Source organism: Argiope bruennichi, chromosome 10 (genome assembly GCF_947563725.1).
Source record: "Argiope bruennichi chromosome 10, qqArgBrue1.1, whole genome shotgun sequence".
In the NCBI taxonomy this organism is placed as follows: Eukaryota; Metazoa; Arthropoda; class Arachnida; order Araneae; family Araneidae; genus Argiope; species Argiope bruennichi.
Genome location: NC_079160.1, coordinates 107,491,989 through 107,511,229, shown reverse-complemented (window position 1 = coordinate 107,511,229; position 19,241 = coordinate 107,491,989). Strand labels below are relative to the sequence as shown.

Here is a 19,241-nt window from a genome sequence, read left to right as displayed (position 1 = left end):
TATTTTTCAGAAATCGTCAATTTTAGATTCTTCACTTTAGTTCTGGCAATCTTACTGCTCTTTTCAATTTACAAATGCATTACAATTCATGCCAGATGTGGTATGTATGTTTGCATGAAGCAATCCACATTATTCTCGTGTAATTTAGCTTTGTGTGTTCTAATTCTAAGGAAAATAACAGTGAAAAAAAATTAAATCTGCTTTATCTCAAATTTCAAGTTATCATGTAAGAACATTACTTTTTTTTAAAGTTACGTGGTATCAATCCAACAGAAAAATACCATGTTCTTCAATTCTGATATGATTCATATTTCGCAATCACCAACATTTAGAAAAGCGATGATTTTTTACCATCTCAAAATCAATCGAGTTCTAATTTTTTTCTCTCTCTCTCTTCGTGAAAAACCAGTTTAAACTGGTTTTAAACGATCGTGTGACTATCAGATTACGCATGCGTCGATATTTAGAAAACGATGTCCCCCCCCCATCTCAAAATCATTCGAGCTCCAAAATTTGTTTGCCATCTAGAAAAATTGAAAACTTAAAATTTTTTTTATATATATCATAGTTTCTTAACAAAACAATTCATTTATAAAATAGATGGCTTTGTTTTAAGTTTCCATAGATGTAACTACTGTTCATTCTCCGATTCGATAAACCTTCGGGCTTTTGCGCATGCGTCAAAAGGCCTTTTTTTTTAAAGGGGGGAGGGGACAGGAAAGGATGAGAGGATATATTTACATTCCTAATTCCTCAATATTATTAACGGAATTAGGGGCCGCGTACAAATTTTCATCTTTCTACGTACCACCCCTTAGTAAAGTAAAATCTTCGAAAAGGGCTCGTCTCGTGATCTTGAAATGAACAGTTTTCAGTAATGTTATTTCTGTGATCATGATGTAAAATAAAAAGAATAAAATATACATTTTAAAGTATTTGCTTTATTTTTCGGAAGAAAAAAAATCTACACTGACCTCATTGGTCACAACAAAATCACATGGCACAATAATTTAGAAGTGTTATCATAGTTAGAAGCAGTTTATAAAACAGTTTTGGATGGCTCTTCTTTATGTACACAATACAAAACAAAAGAAATGTAATACATCATCTGGAGGTGATTCCTGAGAACTTAAAATATGAATGCTTCAATTTCATTAATAAAAATTTTTTCCAAAAGTTGTATAGCTCTTATTTTAAGCTTATTTGTAAAAAAATGTACATGGCAGTTTTCACTGATCTGTACTTACATTAATGGCCAAGATATTATTTTTCATTCTAAACAATTAATTTATAGAAAATTATTCAGTGATCGCAAATGTGTGGGTCAACCAGCCATTTTATAAGCACAGGAAATAATCTATAGTTAATGATTCTGATCTCAGATCAGATGTTAAATGGCTGAAATATTTTAATAAGAAAAAATAATATATGAAAATACATACTCCATATATTTTGGTAGGATTGCCAGGTTTCTTAATTAAATATGCTTTACAAAGATTTTGAATTTGAAATCATCCAGCTAGATATACTCAAAGTTTTTAATGATAAATTTCTAAAAAGAAAATTAAAGATATTTGGTGTATTTTTTCTTTTAATATTGATCACAATTAGATTTAATTAATTATTACTGATGAATTAAAATCTATTCCATGAAAAATTATTTGAAACAAAGTCTATAAATTATTCACATCAAGAAAATGGTAGTAAATATAATATGTATTTAAGTATATCACCTTAACATTGTATCCTTACAAATAAAAACTCTTATGGTTATACCATATCAAATGTTTGAATGAGAAGGTAAATTAAGGTTTGAATTAAACAATTTTGTATTGTAAAGTATTTATTCAAACATAAATTGCAATTAACCTTTGACTATTCAAATGGAATTGATACAGTAAGAAATGTTCACCAAATATGTTTTCAAATTTATTAATACCGAAAGAAATTAAATCAGGCTTTTTATACTAGAACATAAGGGGAATGGAATTCATAAAATATGTCAATAGGACCCAATATAACTATTTTCTACTTTTTAATGAACAACTGAACATTCCATCTAAAAAAATGAATCTAGATGGCAATATAGGTCACTCTTTAAGATGTTTTATAAAGATACTTGAATATGAAAATCGTTAATTAAAGCATTTACATATGTCGATTATGTTCTTTAAGTAGTAAAGTTACTTTTAAATGGTGAGATAATACAAGTTTTAAACTGAAACCTGGCAATCCTTTAATCCAAACACTGTCGAGATGTACAAGTGGAATTTAAGTGAAAGTGAACAGCTTATTTATAAGCTACACATTTTCTGCTAAAATGTAATTTTCTTAATAATAGATTATAAAATAAACTCTAACAGGAAAGCTAGTTTTATGAAATCAACAACTTCAAGGAGAAGCAAGAAATAAAAATGAAAATTTGCAAACGCATATTCAAATCAAAATATATTCAAGGCTTTATATTTTGAAGTGCCCATCTTTCGTGCGAAAAGTCAGTGCACTGAAAAATCAAGCAAGATGACTAGAATAAAATCTAAGGGTGGGCAACAGCAATACTAGACATGCCTATTTCTAGACAACACAAACACTGAGTTTACAAGAGCATGCTAATGAGAAAACACTAAAAATAATAAGCTCTTTGTTCATACTTATTTCATCTACTTCTTTTGTTGTTTGGCCACAAAACTTTGGTCCATGGATGTAATCTTACATGACACAAACATTTTAATGAAATAATATGAAAAAAAAAAAAAAAAAAACATTCTGAAGAATATCTAATAATCAGTCATTACTAAATTCCAACATAATACAATAAAAAAGTGATGTTGAATTTATTTTCTGCAAAGGGGGGGGGGGGGTATTGTATTTGGTATTTCACAGTATTCATATATAAATATAAATTAAGGCATATGGCTTTTGTTAATAGAAAATCTAGATAAACTGGACATGTTTTTATGCATCTTCATAGCATATGAAATGTCAGTATTATTATATATACAAAGTAAGCTATAATTAAAATATGAAATATTCTTTTATTTTATAAGAGATGAAAATAAAACACTTTCAACTAATTGTAATGAAAACTCAAAAGTGTATTATTAAGTCTACTTAAATAATTTTGAACTAAATGACATATTTGAACAAAATTACTTTTAAATGTCATTAATCAATATTATGTAAAATATTAGGTTTTATTGTATTATATTTAATTTATCTAATTTGAAATCTGAGGACATACTGATTTACATATATAGCTATTTTAGATTTATACAATGAATTATAACATATTTTATATTTTATTGTTTATATTAACATATTGTATATTTTTATATTAAGCATCCTCTTCCTACGAAATGTTAAAGATTTTTAGTTTAGTAACTTTAATTTTGAGAACTGTTCAATTTTATAAGATTCTGGACAGAAAAAATAATTTGTAATAAAAGTTTAGACAGAAAATAAAAATTAGAAAGAAAGAAATACTATTAAGATCATTTGTTAACATTATTTATCTCTTAGCAATAGCAGTTAAAGTAATATGAATAAAAATAATTGCAAATGAGGCATTTGAAATTTTTATGATATAATGTTTCATGAAAAAGGTTAACATGAAGTCACTCATCATTTTCCATATACTCTTTTAACTTTAGATGCCAGTTAATAAATTGCCACATAATGTAAAATTCAGCTTAATTAGTCTTATCATATTTATAATAACAAATTTTACTTATTGTTATTAATAACAAATGAACATTCATAAATTTTAATTAAATATCTTTACATTTAAAATGTAGTGACAATTTTTGGTTGAAGTATGTCACAAAACATGTCCATGTCTCACACATAAAATAATCATTTAATTAATTTTGATTATTACAATATTATATACTGATATAACCAAAATTTCTTAGGATTGATTTATTGGACCTGGATAAACATTAATATTAAAATTGATGATCACAGAGTAATTGCTAATATGTCAACTTTTACCTAAAAAAATAGCAAGCTATTAGAATAAGTTTCTTATGGACACTTAAACTCTTTACAAAGCATAAATATAAATATTATTCTGAATCTAGGCACATCGCAAAACAACAATTCACAAGCATGAATGGACGTATTGATTCCAACATGGACTGTACTTGTAACAACCGGCAGTAATACATAAATTTTTTTGCAAAATACCTGCAACTCAGAGTTATAAATTACTTATACAACTGGTAAATGGAATATCAGACAATAACATGCACTTAAAATATGCTGAAAGTTGAATGTAATTATTTGAAAATCAATCCCTCATTTCTTTACTCTATGTACATACAAAAATTTACAAAATTATTTACATTAAAAAGATGAATTTTAAATTTATTTAACATGTTTTGGTCAATCCAAGAAACAGTATACTTAATGGCATTATTAATGAACATGGTTACTGCAAGTGACCATTTATACTTCTAAAATTAATAGTTCTTTACTATATAAGTTAAACATAATTTTCAGTTACACTTACCTAGTTTGAAGAATTCTAAAGTATCTAGAACAGTTTACAGAATCTGAATCAACAACTAGCATTTAGATTAACATCAATTATAAATAATGACACAGTCGTATGAGGCATACAAAGTATCCTTTGTATTTAAATAATGTATATCTAATACACACAATGATTCATTAAAGAATTGCTATAAATTCTCATACAATGGATTAGCATAGAATACAGTCTTATTTAAACACATTCAAACAATGTTTGCACTTGTATAATTCTCTTCAATTAATTTCACGAGTTTGCAAAACCTTCTCTTAACTCTTCAGTAATTGCAGTATTCATTTAATAGCTTAAAAAATTTCAGCAGCTATATTTTTTTTAACAGGAAGAATATAGCTAAACAAATAATTAATAGCATGTGAAATAAATTATTATTTCACAGCATTATAAATGTGATACATTAAACTGATAAAATGCTTTCAATCTTAAAACGACTTTTAAAACAACAATCTTCATCAAAACCCTTTTTTACTAATGAAATTTAAGACTTTATAAAAATTACTTATAAAAGATGGAGATAAGATCTTGCCATAAAAAGTAGCAAGGAAAAAACATTATGAACATTAACTATTTTCAGTCCTGCATCAGACCATAGCTGACATTATGAAAACAATGGACTGAAAAGAGTTAATATAGAGATATTATTATGTTTTTATTTGTTTAGAATATTTTATATATAAAGTATCTCTAATAAAGACACAAGTTTTTATTTTCATGTCAATTATATATCTTTATATATAACTTTCCAGCAGATGAAATTACTGTGGATTCAAATCACTGATTCATTCAATAGTCACGAAACACGATTCAATATTTCTTATTTTATGTAATTTAAATATTAACAGTTACATCCAACAGATCAAAGATGGATTTAATAATTAGAATCATACCTTGGATACTAAAGAGTTATAAGAGACCTTCTTCAAATATTCTACACAACATAGGACAAGTGATCGTCAACAAAGTCATGTTATCACATGGATTAGGTGTGGCACTGGTATTTTGGATGGAAAATATGAAATGAATGTGCTCAAACGAACAATGAAATTCATCAACCTGAGAAATGGCACTGCTCTTTTTACATGCATTTATCTGCACATTCCAATGTTACTATATTAGAGCATCATGACAACAACACGTTCAAACACACATCTAAAACTTAAATTCTGAAAATGTCTACTCATTTTTCCATCCATAATGAGAATGGATAATTTAAATTTTCTTCCATTTTTTTTTTATCTACATGATTCTATGAAGGAACAAAATCTGCTGAATCAATGATTTTCTATTCACAAATATATCCATATTAGACAAGTTAGATTACTTGAATTCAGTTTATTTATACTATATACAAATTCGGAGAATTCACAGCTTCACAGTTTTCAAGCCAAATCAAAATTAAATATAATTGAATACTTGTCAAAATTATAATAAAAGTAAATGTCATATATTATAAAAGTGCTGTTAAAGTAAAATTTTTGGTAGTTACTGAAATGTTTCATTTTTAACAGAAGAAAAATTTCAGCCATAAAATAATTTTATTATATGAAATTGGTGACAGAATTTTCAATATATTTGTGCAGGGTAAATTGTACGTTAAAAGTTTTATATGAAAGTCTTATGTTTTACAAATAAGTTTTCAAAGGAATAGAACATTAAAATTTATCTAAATTCGTTTATATCAAAAATTGCCCTAAAATAACCCAAGCTTAAAACCAAGTAATTATAAGACTGCTGCTACAATTATGATTTAAAATTTTAATGCTATGAATTGTGTTAATTGGTCTTAAAAAAAACTGATTTCAAGAAAACCAATGCCTCTAATACAGACAAATTATAATTTTACTTTTATCATGATCACCAAGCAAGCCTTGGCTACCTATTCATCTGAATCCAAACCAGCAATAACAATCCCGCCATAAACCTCAGCAGAAGAAACGAAGAACAGAGTGATTCTTGCCCACTCTCCACACTCCTGGGCACTATGGGAAGGCTTCCATTCACAACCGACTGCTGACCAGCGTCCAGCATGGCATCTCTTGCAGCAGCACTAAAGCTGCCATCTCCTGTGGTCAAGAGATCGAACACGCAAGCATCAAAATAAAAGTCTGTGATGTTGAGAGCACGGCAAGCAGCAATGGCTTCACTCTTTGGTCCGCTTTTGGATTCCAGAAGCCGTTCGAAGTCGATGCGTTCCCGGCGAGGGCAGCCTCGAACACAGAGTTCTAAAGTATCTTCTTGGGCCCCTTGCACAGCTATGGCACTGGGCATCTTGGCGGCAAAGGTCAGATAACGCCCTGATTGTCTGATGACAATGCGAGTATTTATATAACGTAAATATATTTCAACATGTTTGCCAGGAGTCTCTTCCTTGATGCGGACACCCGGGCCACTCCATTTTTGGCCGTCCACAAACACCCCAGGCAGGAAGTCTGTCTGGGCCTCGTACGTTTTCTCAATGGCACATGGAGCATGTTGACGAATAATGACAGTTACCTGAGGAAATAAAAAAAAAATATATTAATCATAACATTCAGGATCTTACTACGTTATCCATTAGCTGTACATTCAAGATCTCACTACATTAATCATTTACTGTACATTCAAGATCTCACTACATTAATCATTTACTGTACATCCAAGATCTACATTATCAATGATCTTAGTACATTATTCATTAACTGTACATTAAGGATCTTACTACATTATCCATTAGCTGTATATCCAGGATCTTACTACATTATCCATTAACTTTACATCAATAAAAACTACATTGCAAGAATTAACAGACTCATACTTTAGTATTATAAATTATCAATAATGACCTCCTTCAAGCAATATATCTAATACCACTTCACCATATTTACAAAGCCTGGTTTAGTTAAATTTCGTTGTATTTTGAAGCATATCGAGACCTAATTTTGGAACAAACTTCATTATTCTGGTCAATTGATGAATGATACTGACATCCTTTCTTCAAAATTTCATACCGCACTGATAGGGGACAGTTGATTCTGAATGCCATCCTGTTGAACTTGGAAATCCTCCGGTTTTGAAAATGACTCCTTAGAAATTCAACCACGGTTTTTCCATGAAATATAATTTTTCGTTTTAATGGATATTTACGTAAGAAGTACTTCCTGCATATGCAACATACTACACTGATACAGAGAAATACACTGTTTTTCAAGATTTAAAGAAAATCATTTCAATTTTTCTACGCATACACATGCCCAAACACACACAACGCACAGAAAGGGGAAAAAATAATTTCTCTTACACAAAATACAAAAAATACCGGTATACAAATACAACAAATACCACTTAATCGAATTCGGATTACCTGAGAAGCCTTTAAAATCACAAATCCAAAAAACACGGGAATAACTGTTATTTTAGATTGGCCTGAGATTTGAACAATGTATCATCTGCTGGCGTCCTTTTAATTAAAAGATGGCGAATAAAAGCTCTTTGAAAACAATGGCACAGTCATAGAGTTAAACAAAAGATTCCTGAGTTTTTTTAATAACATTGCTAAGTATGTATTGATATGTCTAATGTAATTATAACTTCAAATAAAGAACATAAATGTAGCCTAGAAAATAAATATGAATAGAAGAAGCAAACAGAAATATTGCCTAAGAGTTTAGTTTAGTTATATTAACGCCCCGTTTAGATACAACGTAAGCGGTATTTCGGGATGGAGCTCTGTCATTTTGAACCATGGTCAGATGATAAAGATGACATCTGAGCTGGCACGCTGACACCCCCCCCCCCACACACACAAACTTCCGCTTCCAAATTTCCATATTTGACCAAGGTTGTCAGATTCATTGTGCACCAAGCCTACATACACGAAAAAACTGGAACCGGGTTTTGAGCCTCCAGAATCGAATTCAAAACCTTGCCTAACTTTTTCGAGGTAAGCCACCACGGCCTACCTGGAAAGAGAGTTCTGAATTCGTTTACACTCAAAACATTTCAGAATTACAAGGTCATTAATTTAACTGTCAAAACCAGTTACAGAAACACTGTAATTAATTAATTTGAATAGTAATATACATAATCGGATAACGTAAAGATTATTATCCAAAACGACCCCCCTCCCCAGTTCTTTTTTATCAGGGTTGTAGTGTGAAGCCGAATTTGAAAAACGATGGCACTGTAATAGTAGTTTCTGGAGCAACAATATTGTGGTTCATGTCGGTATCATTTACTGGAAGCGATCACCATTTAAAGAAGGCTCAGTTTACTACAGTTCATCGGCCAGTGTGCACAGATTTTGTCATCTGACACTTAAGATCAACTGCAGCTGACAGAATTCTCAGGAAAACGGGCGCATCTGGCACAGGCCGTGCAGCTGGATGTCTGTGTAACGAATTAGCAGAATGCTTACACGCCCAGCAGCATATTGTCTTGTCTTCCATTTAATTACATGACAAGTGTCCGTCATCCATCTAACCATTCAACCCCGTCAACACTGGAATGCTACAATTAAATCGATTACTTCCGCTGCGATCCGGAACAAGCGTTCTATTTTGGTAAAATATGAAGGTAAATTTGCCATTAGAACAAGGATGACACGGCAAAGAAATTGGGCTATAACGGATATAAATATAGATGACGATGAAGTGGAAAGATATTAAGATCGTTTGGAAGAACACGTACAGACCACCATAAAGTTCGTAAAACTTAATACAAAGGAAGATGACTAAATCAAACGACTCTAATTCGAAAGTTTTTATCGTCTATAATTCGAATTTATTTTGGTAAATTTGAAGTCAAAACTAAAAATAAAGGAAGATTGTTTTGATTTTTAAATTACTTTCGTTAGTACGTAAACTACTGGATCTGTTTTAATTTACATGGTCATGCATTCAATTAAAAAAAAAATGTGAATTGTATACAATTGTTCGATGTGAATTGTACACAAATGTATTACTTTATTGTATTCAAAGTATTGTATATACCTTATTCATCGCAATGACAGTACACTGTCGATTATCTAAGGTTGAATCTCAAAATATTGTATTAAAAACGTCAGTCTGATTTTTTAAAGAGTATTTAGCATCTTCGAACTGATTTTTGACCAAAAATAAATAAACAGCATCTAACTGATTTTTGGCCAAAAATAAATAAAGTGAAATTTTGAATGTACAGGAATTAATTGTTTAATGGCATAAAGATGTGTATGGATTCCTACTATACATAAAAATGGCCCAAAGTAATTTATGAGTAGACTGATGCGATTCGATAATTGTCTCTATTGAACACATTCGTCAAAATGAATAAAAACAAGTAACATATTTTAAAAAAATTTTAAGTCAATTCCTACACTTAGGTCAACAAAAAATTTTTTATCTTAGTCACTTTTTATTAAATAATTACAATATTAAGTGTCAAAATAGAAATTGAGTTGGGAAAAAAACTGTATTAACATGAAGTGTCATCCACTACAAGTTTTATATATTACTTTTATATTATTTATTAAAATTTTTAGCTTGGCCGACCGTTTGGCGACTCTATTTAAAAGTATTAAAAATTAATTAAATTTAATTAATGAATTAATATTTGAAATTACATAATGAATGAAGAAGTACGTCAATATATAAATTTTTTTAATCGAATTCCTACTTATTTTCTTATATTATTTATGATCGGGTGTCGCGTCAGTAATCTCAGAGCTTGGCGGCAAACTTGGAGACCATTTGGCGACATGGCAATGGTTTTGGCGACTTTAGTGACCAAATAGAAATTACACGACAAATTTAATTCATATTTGAAAAGAAAACTGCATTAACATCAAGTGTCATCCACTACAAGTTTTAAAAAAATGTATTTGAACTTGAGTGGATGAATAATATATATATATATATACTAATAGTAGGAATTGAAAAAAAGAATTATTATTATTTTCTTTAAAATTACTTACTATTTAATCATTTATTAAAATTCACAAGATAATAAAAATAAATTTTTATAGTCATTTTTATCTCCAAAATTATCGGTTGCAGTTATATTCATTTTTGGACCTTGTTTTTCTTAGTTCGAATTTTTGGATAAATCGATTTTTTAAGGCGGTTACATTAATTTCGAATTAAGAGAAATTCCTCAATAAATATACATATTTTAATGTCAACGAAATTCACTCATTATCTATCTTAACTTATTAGACATATAGAATAAAAGCTTATTTTTATAATACTATTGACCACTGCTCCGCATAAAGCTATGAACTTACGGTAGGACTGCAAATACTTGCATTGCATTAGAAAGCAACAGTTAAGAAATATAGACCCTTGGCGTGAATCTAACATTTTTATTGAATCTTCGATGATTCTTTTTGGCATTAATCACCAACACGAATGTAGTTATAACAAGAATACTCTAAAACAAATATGCATTTCGGACCGACTGAAATAAAATTTGATATAGAATTACAATTAGACACAAGATAACGTGCCAAAATTCATTTATTTAAGACATTGCGTTTCGAGTTACTGTGTTTACATGCATGAGAAAGAACAACAAAGACTAATTCCTCGTCGGAGTTTGTTCAGAATTTGATAGCAATTTAATAAATTAGTATCAAGTTCATAGACAGGCACCTTTTTTTTTTTTTTTTTTTTTGTCCAGGGTTTGAGAAGTTCTAAAACATGGAGATTTGTCAAAATCTTGAATTTTTCGACTATTGCAATATTTTGTCTTTGTATATTTCGTGTATAAGACAATAATAATAATCAAATACAAATTATTAGTAAATTAAAGAGCTTTTAAAGTTTTTTTTTTTTTTTTTGCTGATATTAGCCAAAACAAAATCACACCTGATAAAGTGACATCCTCAACATTCCAATTTTAATAAAGCACAAAATTTTCTAAGAATCGCCACAAATGACGCCGAACGTGTTAAAAATTTTACCACGAAAGATGGCAATACGATCCGCCTGAAGGAAAACAGAAAAATCTACATCGAATAACAGCAATCAAATGCTTTACGTCACAAATTCGTAACATAGTCTGAGTCATCTCAAGAACGCAACGACGACACTAAAATCATCTTCCTAAGTAACTCTTCCTTTCATTCACATATCGATTCTCATTTCAAAGGCAGGCTGCGAGTATTCGATCGAAAGGCGGGGTTGTCCTCTCCTGTTCCATGCACGCAGCCGCACACGGAGCACCAAAATCGTCTGACAGACGATTCCTAGATGTCAAATCGAAATTGAAGGGTAAAACGCGAATGATAGCAGTAGATGGAATTCAATTATTTTTCATATAACTGTAATCGTGATTTTCGATGATTATGATTTGAAAAGACAAGCTTCCATTAACCAAGCAATGAAACAGTTCAGTATTATTTTCTACGGCAAAAATGAAAGATGATTTACTACATTATGTCATTTAAATTTTTACTAGAAATTTTTAATTCATACACTTTTTATTAGTCCAACGTCTTTCATTTTAGCAAATTCGCTTAAAAAATGAAAAGAAAGGAAAAATTTGTAAATGAATATTTTTCAGGGATTTAATTATAAGTTTCAGGGATTATAAGTTTTTTTTTTGAAATACAGACTTACTTTGTAATTCAACTGTTCTGAAAAAATGCTTTTCCTCGCCGTTTCTACGTAATATGTTTTTAATTAAAATTCACTATTTTAGTTTTAAAAATAAAAATAAATTCTAAAATTTTTTTTACAACTGCTATTTTAATAAAATATATATATAAAAATTGAATTACAAAAATATAGATTCACAATCAAACTAAATTAATGATATACAATAATCTGCTGCTTTGACGTGGTACATAATAATCTGCTATACATTATATTATAACATTTATTATTTTATTAATTATTGCGAACCGTTTAACAATAAACACTCCAATTATTTTTAATAATATCTTCATAATTAGGATTTTTAATGATAAATTAATATTAATTATAATGCAGATAGGTTGGTATGCTATCTGCAACTTGCATGGTGAAAATAAATTGGTTAAAACATTCTATAGAGCAGCTTTTGAATCGAGACTACCAAATTGACCTAATATTTACTTCTTGTGCAGTAGATATTAACTATAAAAGGATTTTTAAAATTAAATCTTAATTCAAATGTATAATATTTTACTCAAAAACTATGGAAAATATTATTGTACAAAAATTATTTTTACACCACTTCAATAAAAAATTTATACTTTTTAATGACGCCAATTTTATTTCTATACAATGTTTTTCCTAATTTTGATATTTTTTAAAAAAATATTTAATTAATTTTTACTACAATATTTTTCATTGTTTTAGCTACTCTATTTATATTTATATCTACCGTGACGTAATTACAGAGATTTATGTGAGTACATTACAGATGGTATAAAATTAAATTGTAAATTTAAAAAAATAAAAATAAAATGCCGAAGTTAAGCCTAAAACATTACCATACTGCACAGTTTTTCACTAGAGGTTTAGAGTTCCTTTGATTTTTTTTTATTGTGGATATTTAATTTAAGAATTAGTACTCGAATTATTTTCAAGTAAGACAATTAATTTTAAGGTAGAACACGTAATTCTTTTAACTATACTGCAATATTTATTAATATTATATATTTAAAGTACACATTTAATAATTAACACTTGGAATAATTTTTAATTAGAATAAAAACCTTCATAATTTAACTATTAGATTTCTTTAAAGTTTCAAGAAAAATTCTGGTCTGTGGCATAAATCAAAAAGGAAGGAGTAAAATAATAAAAGGAGACAGAACAATAGGTAATTTCTTACATTTTTATAAGAATGGTTTCAGTGATGAAGCTGTTAAAAATTTACAAAGAAAGTGGATGAGATAAGATCTTCTTATATATTATTTCTTTTCCTTAGGAATAAATTAAGTAAAATTATTTAATTTTCCAGTTAAAACAGATTTCAAGAACCTTGCAAAATGAATTCATTGAAATTTTATTCAATATTAGCCTTTTTTGGCAACCATCTGATTGTGTTTACTTTCAATTAAATCTGACATATAACTTGATGATTATGATTCCCTCAACAAATTATTTTTTAAGCACTAAAGGTGACAGATTTTCAAGCCGTTTAATAATCTTACACCTGCTCAGTTCAATGTGCATATGAACCATTCAAATAAAGTCAAATGACTTCATGATAATAAAGATGAAACAGTCCGAATAATCTCTCTAATTTTCACTTCACTCCCTTATTCCTCATATTTAACTGCCATACTATTAAACATAAATATTTTTCCTTATATTTCAGCAATGAAATACAATGCTGAGAATGCAAAAGAATATTTCAAAAAAAAAAAAAAAAAATCAAAATGCAAAAAGAATTTGCATGGCAATTATATTGGTATTTAAAATGATAACTTTTTGAATTTAAAATAGTATAAGAATAGTTTAAGCGAATAATATTTTCAAGAATTATTGTGTAAAAACGTTACAATTTCGCTTTAATTTTATTTCGCTAAATTTTTTAATGAATATTTTTTTAAAAATCGTTCCGAAGTGCACATTTTTAGCCTCCAAAATATAGCTATATCAAATTTGGTAGTTCTAAGAGAATGGTTTTGATCTGAACAGCACCACCACAAAATATTATCCTTTTTTATTAATTAATAGATGGAGATTTTATATAAATATGCTTATTTATAATACTGTTGTTGACATCTTATTGAAACTAATTTAGCTAAGTTATTTAAATTGGTTGTTTACTACTTTAATATTACTTAATACTTTTGCAACGTTCTTCTTTCAGTTTAAATTTAAAATTACATTCTCTAATAGAAAATGGCGGCAAATATTATTGCATTTCCAATGGAATTAATTACCTGTCAAAAAACTTAGGATTCTGAAATTCCTACTACGTGAAGTGACATCCAACTCCGATTTTAAGTATGATCTCCAGCTAATAAATTATTTATAAAAGGATATATGGAAGTTTCGTGTTTCTTCAAAAACTTTAAGAGGGCAAGAAAAAGAAAGAAAGGGGTATCCAAGTCCAACAATAGCGATCTAACAATAGAGAACGATTCTGGAAAATATCCAAAAGAATTCTGACTCATTTTCACTATTCGCTCGTCTCAGACGATTTTTTAGCTACGTTTTCCGAAAAGAAAGAAAGAAAAAAATCTTCCAACTCAAACCAAAACTAAGTTACGATTTTTTTTTTTTTTTTTTTTTCTGAATGGCATCAGTGTTTGGCAAAGAAGAGAAAACATTTCCAAATGATAGACATTGTACAATGATTCCCAAGTGCAGCTGCAGATTTAAAAAAAGAAAAAGGAAGAATGAAATACGTGGTGAATGACAATATCCACAGACGTATCGAGCAATATACACCAAAAGAAGCGTTTGTTTGAAACCTCTGAAGATTTTATCAACAGAATTTTTCAATAAAATGAAACAAATTGATAAGAAGTTTTATGTCTGTTTAGAACACACTAAGACGACAAAAAAAAAGTCTATAAATTTTAAATAAATATCGTAATATTTTTCAACCACGATTTTTAGTACTTATACAGCCAATCTCAATTTAAAAAAATATTTACTATTGATAATAGACATCAAATGAACATGTAAGATTACAAGAAGGTTGTTGTTTCCTTTCCTTCAAATTTTTTTTTCAGCAAAAACAAAATTGATTTGTGTTTTGAGAAAAACAATTAAGATTTTATCGAAACAGATAATGTTGCCAAAGCATTTTAAAGAAACTTTTCATCATAAAAAATTTTAAGATACATTATAAAAGATCTGCACCATACTAATGCTCGCAACAATAAACACAAGAATACGATAGGAATGTACTTATCGTTCACTAGAAAACAAATTCAAAGAGATTATCAGTGAGCAAAGAAACCATGCCCTAACTATTTTTGCAATCTTTACTACATGACGAAATTCAGTGATCTGATATCCGAATTAATCGAGAGAGAAAAAAAAAAGTGATTCCCCCCCCCGCTTTCTAAAAATCAAGATTTTTTTTTAAAGAATCGCCATAAAAATAATATTATAATAAATTAATTATAATATATTAGTTTAATGACTACAAAAACAATGTTGTTTATATTTTGTATTAAAATACCACCATTTGGAACAAACCAATCAATTAGTTATTTTGCTGTCTTTACAAAGAAACAGTTTTTGTTTGCGGGACTTCATTATAATTGGGGTTTAACTGTATCAATAAATAACGCTGCAAAAAATTTTTATGAACGTTAATTTCTATAAGAAAAATCTACTTTAGTGTGTCCCTTGAATTTCTCGCCAATATAGAGATAACCCAAACAAAAAAATCTACTTTAATGTGCCCCTTGAATCCTTCGCCGATTTTTCAAACAAGCAAAAAAATCTACTTTAATGTGCCCCTTAAATTTCTCTCCAATATGGAGGTAACCCAAACAAGCAAGCAGAGAAATTCTAACATTTTTATGTACAATATTGTTTACTCTATCAACCATTTTGATTTTAGAATTCAGTGATTTGACATTCTTGAGGATGTTAAGGTACACATTAGAGTAGTTTTCAACTCGGGGAAAAACAATAACTGTAAACTTCATTATGTTCAAAACAGAGATTTCAATTAACAATTAATATATATATTAATTTATAATTAGCTAATTTTAACAGCTTATTGATGATTAAATTAGAACAATTTCCCTCATACCATATTACAATATTATATTCATAAGCAAATCATGTCTTTACTAAAAATTTAACGCAGATGGAGTTATTAGTTACTTTTAGTTCAGTAATATAATCAGAGATGGAAATAAAAAGAGGGAGTAGTTTTTTCGTCTTTTATTTAAATTATAAAATGAAAACATATCTGTGTTCTTATTTAAGACAATGCATATACATCTTCTGAACTGATTCAGCAACACCCAGAAATTAAAGAAGCATTGGCGAGGTTATATATGAATTGATACAAATAGGACATTTAATGAAAAAATGACCGAAAGTAATGCAACAGAAATAATGATTATAATCGGCAACAGATATCAGACAATCAGGAATAAGAGAAAAACGACAAATTTTCAATAACTCCTTTTATTTTTTATAAACGGAGCCTCACTGGATTTTCCAATAACATTCTGTGAATTCTAGCTATTAAACCTTCTATTATCACAAATTCATTCATTTTATTATTACTCTGCCTTAACAACAAACATATTCACTATTAATCGATATATCGAAATCTCCAATGTAAAATGGTCATTTGGCCTGTTGTAGAAGCTTTATTGTTAATTGAGATATATAAAGTCCACATAATATATTTCTGGTATTATAAAACATATTCTTTTTAATGTCATTCCATAAGGGATCGACATTAAATAAACTCAAAATACATGAAATATTAAAGATCAAAATTACTGAAATAAGTTAAATAATTTTGAGTTTAAGTATTTGAGGCACAATTCCACCCGCTCATTTTAAATATACTCTAATCACTTAAAATGAATGAATGGATTAGGATAGAGGAATTCAAAATATTAAATTCTTTTATTTTCAATGAATTAACTCACATGAATTTGGAATTAATTAATATCAAACTACCATTCTTATTATTATTAAAACGTATCTTCTTATTTTTAAACAGACATTTTATATATTTTTATTTACTATATTATGTTCCTCATATAAATTTCAATAATTTCGACTAACCAGTCATCCCCTCCTCCAAGTTTTCTTCCCCTTACCCCAATGTGTGTCAAAAAGGGGGGGGGGACCCAGACACATAATTTCTGTTTAAAAAATACAAATTCTTAAAAATCATTAAAGATTCAAAAGTCATAGCCTTACATAATTTCAATTCCAAAAATGAAATATCTTCTTAAAATCATAACAGATATGGGACGAAATCTAAAATTATGCAAATGTCAAATTTCGAGTAATTTAAAGCATTACATATACCGACTATCAAATTGTAAAGAAAAAAAGAAAATTCAATAAGATTAAAGAGGAACAATATTTAACAATAACAATATTCATCTTCATCAAGACCGTCAAAAGGCTTGAAGATTCAACATCCATCACTCAATAAAATAAAGAAATGACGAGTAGAACTTAGAATTACAAAAGCGAGATCTCATGATTAGGACACACAAAATTACATGCATGAGAACAGAGAGGAAAGATCCCAATCAATAGATCTCTCAAAACATTTTTCTAGCGAACGACAACTTTCCTCCAATCACCCCTCGCCAAAGTACAATGGAATCGACCGCGTCGGCTTGTTTATCTCTCTCTCTCAGCCCCAGATGCTTTGACGTCATCCCCTCCCCTTCCCTTCCCTTCACGGAACGTCAGACGAGAGCGAAGGGCACACGGATTTCCCGCCCCCGAAAAGACCTCGCAGACGATTTTGTTTCCTAACACGGAGCGACAGTTCAACTCACGCCCTTGCTCGAGCGACAAGTTATCGTTTGGAAGCTTTCCCTCTTCTACTTTATCCTTTTTTTACACAAAATATCTTTTCCAACAATTAAAGGTCAAATGGTTCTCGAAATAATGGATTACTTTTTTAGACTCTGCCATAAAACCCAAACGACAGCACGAACGTTTGCGGTTCTAAATGTTTGTGCTGTAGTAAACTGGCAGATTTATCAGATAATGGAACACTTTTAAGTGCAGCCTTATTTTGAAATGTTTTAAAATATTTAATTTTATCACTTTTCTTTTATAAAATAGTGAATAATTGTCAAGTGTTTTTTTAATGAATAAAAAAAAAAAATACAAAACACAACAAAATTTATATTTATTTCTCTCTCTTTTCTTATGTAATTCAGTTAAACAAACATGTTTCACGCTCCTATTTCACAATGCGTTCTACTACGCATGTCTAATTCTGGCAACTACATGAGTGAATTTTCATAATGTTTTATTTGAGCGGTAATTGTTTATAGCCTGACATAATATTTGAAAATTATTATATACAAGATTTTTAAAAAAATGTTCAAACGATTTTTTTCTTGCAATTTTAATCAACTCAAAATTAAAATATATATATTACTGTTTCATAGTTTTAGTAACTGAGCTTATATACATGCATTGCAGCGATATTAAACAGTCATTACAGTGATTAAAAGTAGATTGTAAATAAAACATATAGACCGATTAAACTTAAAATATCATGCTACAATGCTTTCGAGTAGAGAAAGAAATCTTTAGTATACAGTAGACTCCCGATTATCCGCGGGCGGGTTATCCGCGCCTGCCGCACAAAGTTTTTTTTTTTTTGACTGATTTTTTTAAAAAGGGGCAGTTTTACAGTTATGCTTTTGTAATTACATAATACATTACAGTATTAAAACAGTACATATGTATTAATTTTTCTGTGTATCCTTGACACCTCTTGTAAATACAAAGCATTTTTCTGTTTTCATTAACAAAATGCATTTTAGGTTAGTTTTGAGTGATATACTAAAATAGTAAGCGTTAGTTAAACATTTCCTGCTGTTTATTTTACGTTTTATTGTACATAAAACAATTTTTCAAAGTTGGAATGACTGTTTTCTTTTTTGCTGTACCCGTTTTTAGCTTTTTTCGGATTATCCGCGATTTTTGTTATCCGCGGCGGCCGCGCCACCCAATTCCGCGGATAATCGGGAGTGTACTGTATATATATATATATAACTGCATGAAATATAACAGCTTCAATATTAATAACTGAGCATGTGCAGTTCATT

At 29.0% G+C, this 19,241-nt stretch overlaps 1 protein-coding gene across 1 annotated transcript in view; it reads right to left on the bottom strand.

Annotated features, from left to right (window-relative positions):
- Window positions 1-925: 925 nt before the first annotated feature.
- LOC129988145 (repulsive guidance molecule A-like) overlaps window positions 926-19,241 on the bottom strand; it is a 47,266-nt gene continuing 28,950 nt past the window's right edge. Inside the window, exon 3 of the mRNA XM_056096293.1 lies at window positions 926-7,042. Within this exon, the coding sequence (XP_055952268.1) occupies window positions 6,422-7,042 (621 nt within the window). The 3' untranslated portion in view covers window positions 926-6,421. The remainder of the gene's footprint in view (window positions 7,043-19,241) is intronic.